This window comes from Conger conger, chromosome 9 (genome assembly GCF_963514075.1).
Source record: "Conger conger chromosome 9, fConCon1.1, whole genome shotgun sequence".
Lineage (NCBI taxonomy): Eukaryota > Metazoa > Chordata > Actinopteri > Anguilliformes > Congridae > Conger > Conger conger.
Genome location: NC_083768.1, coordinates 19,254,592 through 19,263,413, shown reverse-complemented (window position 1 = coordinate 19,263,413; position 8,822 = coordinate 19,254,592). Strand labels below are relative to the sequence as shown.

The following is an 8,822-nucleotide window of genomic DNA, read 5'->3' as shown; positions in this document are numbered from 1 at the left end:
GAATCACTTTTATTTTGCTGTTCAGTTGACTCCAGATTACCTAGGCCTCGCACCTGTATCATTATGTTTGTAACTGCTTTTTAAGCACACACCACATGCACGTAAGCGCATCTTGCAACAGATTACTCACTGCTCAGAAAATCTGGAAAAAACATTGACATATATGCACTTAGCCTCAGTATTCAAACATTACATAAACACAACGGCACTGCAGTGAAGACTAATGTTGTCGAACATTACTATAAAATGAATGAACAAAAATGAGTGGAAGGCAGTTGTAACTGCATAAAATACAAAATGGGAGCCAGGATTTGCAGCGCACTCTTCCTGGATAGCTGCTAAACATGTGGAAACACTAAACACTCTGGAGTCTGCGATGTGCGAACAGACTTCCTTTTCACACTCTTCCTCTCCTGGGATCTGCGGTTTTCCTGTCTTTACAGGTTACACACCGCCAGACGCCAGTGCCAAATGCACTGTAACTTATAACCAAGGAAAGCGTAGCAGAGCAGAAAGGTGCTGTTTGCAGCGGAGCAGGTGGCTGCCCTACTGTCACGGTCCAGGAGGGTCCCTCTACTCGCCCCCTCCCTACCTCCTCCCCCTCTTTTTACTCAGGTCAGAAGTTCTGAATGAAGCAAGCTGGTTACTTGGCTTTTGTCAGTTCTTGCGTTCAGCATTTTTTACAGCGGAAATATACACCTCTACCATAACAGCTTATTTAGCATCAATTAAAAGCAGAGGCTATTATCTATTCAATATTAAAATGAATTACATGTTCAAAATAAATAACCCCCCCGCAACAAACCTTTTTTTCATTTAAGACATATTAAAGATCCTGTTTGAATCTGCTAAGTCACTGTGAGCCCACAGCACAAGGGTCCTCAGCAGACTCTACTCCCATTCGCCCCTCATGGGTAAAGAGGTTGTGTGCTGTTCCCCCGACCCTCTCAATAAAAGCAGTACAAATGAACCTGCCATGCCATTGTTGCTGTCAGTCAAAAGCTCTTAAGGACATGGGGATACCTCATCACCCCAGGAGTGACCACTTGACCACTGGGCCAAGGAAGGATTGGTGGGATGAGACCCACACTCTGCTCCCACCACTGAGTGTGGAAATGGGGCCATTCTGTGGTAAAACTATGACCGCTCTTCTTTTTGCAAGACTGCAATTAGCGAGATAGAATAGACTCTGTATGCTCAAGCCATCTGCTATGTATACATATAGTATATGCTATGTATACATATAGCTATCTGCTAATTGTAACCATTCAGTAAATGTTACGATAATTTTTTTGCACATTGCGAATAATGCAGCTTTTCAAATTAAATGTCACAAAAACATTTATTTAAAAAGAAAGCAATTGGTTGGTTCATATCTCAAAGTTGATAATAAAGAGTGTTAGCGCTGGATCTTAAAAGCGTTGAATGGCATGTTTCATACTGTGATGAAAGCAGGGGAATAAACTGTGATATCAGGTGCACCAAATTCAAGACTGTGATCTAAATGAGAAAGGTACCATATCCAACGCTAAGGCCTGCTGGAAGCAGTTGCAGTCAGCAAGCAATGAGGCGTACAGTGACCAGGATGACACAACCGACCACCGAGAACACACTGCTAATACTTTCTCTGTGATGGGCGGGAGTGGAAAAGTTTGTTCACGTCATTTCTCAATTTCAGCAAATGCTGCTACTTTTAGCAGATCGTGTAAAATCGATGAAATCTAGAACCCCCCTCCTCTGAATAAATACACTTTTTGATTTCAGGAAAGGGTTTTTAAATTACATTCCTTTCACAAGGCATCTCCTTGGTGTCCCCGTGTGTGTTTCGAGTGCATGCACTTGTGTGGCTGTGTGTGTCCCTTTGTGTGAATGACAATGTGGTCACGGTTCCGTAGGTGCCCCTCCCCCCAGCGCGGGGGAGCACAGAGATGTGGGGGCCCCCTCTTTCATTTGCTTTACAACCACCGTCCCCCACAGAACTGTGTGGGAATGGCACCTCACTTTGGGCTCAGGTTCTGTAGAAGAAAAGAGAGGATGGGTGGGGGGGAGAGGTATTGTTGGAAGAGTTAGACGTTTGGATTCATAAACTCCACTATGGGTGGGGATACAAGACTACAATAACAGACAGATACACACTTGTTTAAACCAATCAAAAGTCTTCTGAAACACATCTCCTCAGTTAAGTAAGCATCTGCCTCAGCTAGTGATTACAGCATGGGTCAGGATGAGTTTCTGCCCAATCGTCCAGCTCTACTATTGGTCAAAACATCCCCATAACAGGGGGAGAGGGATGATATAGCCACCTGCCTCTTGTCTGGGTCAGGGGGTCTACTGTCCAATCTGATCCCCCTAAAGAGGATTAGTGCCCCTCCTCGGTGTTGGGACCCATTTGGCCTGTGTCACCAGCACCTCATAATTCACCCTGCAGACTCTCTACAGCACTAGAAAGCCCAAATTCTCTCACACACACAGTATCCCCCCAGGTGAAGTACAATGATATGGGAATTGTGTTGGGTTGTGTTTTGCAAGTAATTTCTGTTTGCTGAACACTATAAAGAGCAATGGTCACAAAATGGTCATAATAAATAAAATTGATAATAATATCCCTATTACATTGGCTTTTTTCATTTTGCCTGGAAGCAAATGTTTATATTGATTATACCTTTGAAATTCAGACAACACACAACATGCTTGCCTACTGTACAGTACAGAGATTTGAGAGACTTGTTGATCTGAGACTTCAATTTTAGTTTAGCAGTGGACAAATATGTATATGTATCCTGCATTTATGGGTAAATTCGAGGCTCAGGTAACATTTCAGTTCAAGGAAAAGCATTACTAGCCCTCCATGAATGCATTGTCAACACGATAGCATAGAACTGCAAAACCAAGCACGTGCGCGCGCGCGCACACACACACACACACACACACACACACATACACTGCACATTGAAAAGTGATTTTGATGCAGCCTGTCTTTTTTTTGTACACACACACGGACATATCGAAAACTGATTATTGTGACGCTACCTCAGATGAGCTTTACAACACGTTCGAGCGCAAAAACCGAGCGTGCGCACAAGAGGGATCCAATAGGCTCAATTGCAATATATTGTACGAAAGAAAATAAGCTGGGTGGGGGAGAGAGAAATCATTTCCCCCTCACATACACAGTGAGCATATCGCAAAGCCGGTGAGGCGATTTTCTGTTTTTTTAGCGCCGAGGCAATCGGGCTGATTAGACAACTGGCGCTGGAGGCTCTCCGTGCGTTTTGTGCTAGACCTCGTCTGTACGCGTTTGACTTTCTGCCGGCTGTAGTTACTCGGGTAGCAATGGGACCATAGCGGACACACTTAATGTGAATTAAAAAAAGAAGTAACTAAGCACAAAAAAAACAAAAAACAAAATCGAGAATCACGGAGTAACCATGGGGAAGCGAAGAGGACATTTATAACTTGGAAAAAAAAAAACTGCAAGGATTTATCACTTGGATTATTATACGTTACTGTAACATAGAAGTTAAATAAAGAAAAACAATTGAAAGGGATTTACCCCTTTTTTGTGTTTTGGTATATTGCTACACCCAAGTATGGACGACAGGGAGACAAGATTTAATTCAGGATGCTGGAGACTGGTGATGCTGTCCAGCTTTCTCCTTCTGCACTCGATTCCTTTGTGTGCACATGGTAAGGACTTACCCTTTATTCGTCTACTCCAGACACAGATTATATGAAATAAAGATTTGTAAGCATAAACCGGTCTTGGCACTTATCGGCCCTTTAACTAAACTAAAATTGAACAATTTCGGCAGCCTTTTGTTGCAGCTTTAGTGACACGAAGCTATGTAATGACAAGTGTAACCTTCTGTGAATACGCGGGCTTGATGTAGGTTAAACGCCGTGTAGAGATTTTAAGATCATTTAAGGATGCATTTGGGGGTAACTATGAAATTAAGATGAAATAGCAACTGTAAATATGCATGCCCGTCATGCCCTGAAATAGCGTATCGATATAGCCAACATTTTGGAATTCAAGCGCTGCTGAAATAACTTATTTTACACGCCACTAATACTCAAATTCGTATTTCCCAGTAGATTCGCAGAGGTGCGCTTCCTATTTCCATTCTCTCATATTTCCATCCAGAGCCTGGCGCGCAGGTTTTTAGGCAGCAGCGAGGAAAAGAGGTAATTGTGGCTAGTTGATGCACACTGATTGCTCCCCAGAAGCAGCTGCCCTCTCTATAGCAATGCCGGGGCGAAACAATAGCAGGATTAGGGCCACGGCGCTGCGTTGAATTATTCATGCCTTTATCCACACTGACATTCCCACACACTCTCACACGGACTTCCATGAAGTACTAGGAGTATCGTAGACGGAAAAAAAAGAAAGAAAAAAATGTATCGCTGTCCCCCATTGTCTCTCGGGTAGCCGGACGCATTGGATCGCTCCTGGGTGTTACTGTTTGCCATAACTGTTTTTGCATCCCTAGTAGGATAAATATTGCTATATATGGCTTTGCAAATATATTTTGCTGAATATTTCGTAACATAATTTTGTCGTATTTTAATGAAGAATTAGGCTACCTCATTTATGCCTATTGCCGGTTCCCTATTGCTGTTTCAAAGACTGTAACCGAAATCGAAATACGGGAGTCCGTTTTCTTCGTCGCTCTCAGTTGTGTTCCACCTATTCGCACAGACCACCAGACATCATCGCGTAAGGAAGAATTGCAATATTTGAATGTCATCTACAATTCCTGCATTCCGACTGTTGACCCTCTATCTCTGAGTGAAGGTTGATATATCTGCTGCAATATGTAATTTTCACAATTTCACTATTACACAACGAATGGTTACCATCTACCTGTGTTCATTAGTAGATTGCTCAATACATCTCACCGGGTTCCTTTCAGATCCAACCAACTCTAGATTCCATTCTTTCATACTGCATACCAACAACTGTAAGTGGCCAACTCGTTACAATATCCATATGTAAAATTGCTGCTGTAATGGGAATGCGTAAATACGAAGGACATGCTTTTCGTATTGAAATGTTCCTGATGGCAAAATACAGATTTCCACCTTCACTCCAATATTCATGGTCAGGTGTGGTAATTCTGTAGCGTAGTACACCCTTGCTGCGCAACGGCTACAGTTCAAAAGAGATAAAATAGGATTGCCTGAGCTGTATGTATGATTTCTAATCAAATCCAAATCAAATATCGAATCAACAGTTGCCCTTCCCTCTTGCCGTCATTCACCCCTGCAATTTTATGTTTTATAGCTTTCGCCATCACGCCATTTTAGGGTTTACCATTTTGGTGTAGATTTGCTGCAGGATTTATCTTGCTAAATCAAATTTGCTGACAGCTGCATTCCTCATAACGATTTACTGCACTTGGAGGTTGTATACGTGCTTATATTTCTACGGCCCGACACCCATGTAATAATCATAATAATAATAGACTGAATGAGTACTTGAACAAATAATTATTCGCCAAGAACTGTTGTATTACAACAGAGTGTTAGGGTACTACTACTACTACTACTAATACTACTACTACTACTACTACTACTACTAATACTACTACTACTACTACTACTACTATAATAATAATAATAATAATAATAATAATAATAATAATAATAATAATAACAATTTCTTATTGAAAAATGAATTATATATATTAATTATACATTAAGTATATGTACAATGTACAGCACAATTTCATCTCAAAAGGGTTTGCAGTGAAGTGTGACAACACCACAAATAAGCTCCTGAAAAGCAGGGATTGATTAAACCAGTTAAACTAGGAGATGATTTGATGGCTAGAATTAATTGAACCTATTTGGGGGTTGGCCAAGACATCCAACTCCTCTGCTAATTGTATTAAGCAATTTTAATGAACACAGTAAAACACATTGGTTTACTGTCTCATCTGAGATACAGCCTTCTACAGTATATAGTACACAACACGGCACCGGGGCGTGATTTTCAGGTAAAAACAAAAACCAGCAGACCCAGTAGCTCTCCAGGATGTATTTCGCATACATACACAGTTATGGGAGCAGATTGTGCATGTGTCTTACAGCACGTGTATTAATGCACTAACAATACATTGTCATCATGATGGTGTATATAGAGTATCCATTGGTAAGTGTACAGACTAGGCTTGCTTCACAGTCAGCAGGATTGGGGTCCCAAGTGGAGTACATCACTGGTCTCTTCAAATAAGGCAGCTCTGCTTTTACTCCACGCTGATTTGTGCCGAATTACACTCAGTGATCACTTTATTAGGTTGACCTGTACACCAGCTTGTTAATGCAAATATTTAATCAGCCAGTCATATAGCAGCAACCAAATTCATAAAAGCATCCAGACATGCAGGTCTAGAGGTTCAGTTGTTTTTCAGACCAAATGTCAGAATGGGGAAGAAATGGGATCTAAGTAACTTTGACTGTGGAATGATTGTTGGTGCTGAGAATTCGCAGAGAATGGTGTGAAAAACAAAAAAAGTTATCTGGGCAAAAGCATGTTGATAATGTAAGAGGTCAGAGGAGACTGTTCAAAGCTGACAGGAAGGAGACAGTAATGTAAATAACCACACATTACAACAGTGGTATGCAGAAGAGCATCTCTGAACATGCAATGTGACAAACCTCTTAAGTGGATAGGCTAAAGCTGCGAAAGACCAATAAGTCAAAAAAATAAGTAGAATAAATACCTCATGAAGTATTCTGTTGCCATTTTCATGATGGTTCAGTGATATTATCGGAGTCAAGTTGTGACATATATAATTATATGTATTTGTAATCAAATTTTCAACTTGATGTATGTATTTATCATATAAATGCTTTTCACAAACTTAAACTTAAATATGTAATCTGAAGCAGTAGTCATAATCATTTGACATTTAGGTGACACATTCTGGATGTATATGGTGCCAAATTTAAGCATGGTAATGGTCACATGACTGGCTGACTGAGGACCAGGCTGGTACTGAATCTGTATTTATGGATTCACATGAGATGATTCACAAAGAAAGATCATGCTGCCCTGAATCGCTGGGTTTAAGTCAGCAAGATAATCATTGCCTCATTGTAAAACACCTGTCTGTCTGTCTGTCTGTCTGTCTGTCTGCCAACTCGCTCATGCCCTTTTCTTTGAGAGGAGAAGTAAACAGAGTGCCTTTAAAAGAGGACATACCCCAGTTTTACCTGCAGACTCCATAGCCAACTGGCTTGTGACTACCCAGCCTGACATGGTATAAGCCTATGATGTCATTCTAGCCGTGCAGTCCTCCAGTGCTGTCGCTGTGGTAACATATCTGGCAGCCCACAGAGTGAGAAAGAAGTGTGGCAGAAGGCTGTCTTTGCACAGAGTCCTCGCCCTCTCAATGGTGGAGTTACAAGTGATGTAGCAGGGCTGCTGTCATGATTTCACACTCCAAATTTTGGTATAAAAATCAAAATAAATTCTCCTACCTTGTCTACTGAATGTGCCATACTTAGTACACATTTTACTGACACAGCAGAATTAGGGCAATCAGGGGTGACACACCACAGCTGAAAATGTGGAGTTGAAGTCTGTGTTATTGCCTTAGGGTTTTGCACAAAGCTACTGACTATGTCAGGAACATGAGTTACTTGTAACAGCCAGTATCTGTGGACAGAAGACATACACGCTAATGCTGTTGCCACAGTTCAATAAATTCCTTGTTTCCCACTTCGGTCCAATGTGTATTTTTTGCTTGGTGCTATTTTTCTTTTGCAGTGTATCCTTATTCTGTGTCTTGCCGTTCTGAATTTTTACTGTGGTTCTCAGAGAAATAGTTTGTGACTTAACGGCTTTTTTCATTCCCTGTTAGCAGTCCCTCACGGCTTCTGAAACCGGAAACTGTACAGGAAGATTTATACCCACTCAGTGTACAAGAGCTCTTCAGGTTGTCCAGGAGGATGCAATTTTGGATGCATTCTCTAAGAATCAGGACAAACTCACTAAGGATTAATGGATAGAAATTCACATTTTAAAAAACACAGTGATGCTTAGCATGGGAAGAATTGGACAGGTGCATGGACACAGAGATACCCCAACGCTTTGTCACCACACAAAAACTACTATATACATACAAGAGCAGACCAGCATTGAGAATTTACTCTAACACCTTGACATGCCAAAAAGCAACCCCGATCGTGTCTCTGAGGATTACTCAGTAATGCACTTTCTATGCCCCACAAACCAGTCTCGCATATCCACAGCAGGATGAATTAATGAAGCACTCTCTGTGGTTGTTATGTCAGCCACTGAACTACATTTACCATCGGCCATTATGAATCAAATTATGTAGTTATTGTACCATGTAGAGGGCTTGCTTGGTTGGTTGCTGGAGATGGTACTTGTGCATGTAGGTGTTTTTTCTGGGTTGTTGAGAAACCAAGGCAATTTATGTTGAAGTAAAGCAGTTTGTGTTCCCCTGGCATTACGCATCCTGTATTTTATTAACCGCCTGCCTCCATTTGCAAGTAGAAGATCATGAAATAGTAGTGGTGTGCCTGCTTCGGCCGGACTTATACTGCTTTCTATCAATCCTGACCTCATACACTCCTGCAGTATCTGAGATAGGAAGGTAGCTGCACCTTTTCTTCTTCCTTTTCACAATCAGTGTGATATTGAGGAGATCAGCTCTCTCCTCTCTCTCTTTCTCTCTCTCTCCCCTTCTGCCTCTTTCTCTCTCTCTTTTTCCCCCCTCTCACTGCTCTTTGTATTTTTCTTAATGCTATGGTCTGGTACACTACCAAGAATGGGCTGCACTGAGCAGCTT

The 8,822-nt window shown here is 41.5% G+C and overlaps 1 protein-coding gene across 5 annotated transcripts in view; it reads left to right on the top strand.

The window, feature by feature from the left end:
* Positions 1–3,035: 3,035 nt before the first annotated feature.
* Positions 3,036–8,822, top strand: part of cspg5b (chondroitin sulfate proteoglycan 5b) — a 29,844-nt gene continuing 24,057 nt past the window's right edge. For all 5 annotated transcript variants that reach the window (XM_061253624.1, XM_061253621.1, XM_061253623.1 and 2 more), the window contains exon 1: positions 3,036–3,687. In XM_061253624.1, the coding sequence (XP_061109608.1) occupies positions 3,591–3,687 (97 nt within the window). In that variant the 5' untranslated portion in view covers positions 3,036–3,590. The remainder of the gene's footprint in view (positions 3,688–8,822) is intronic.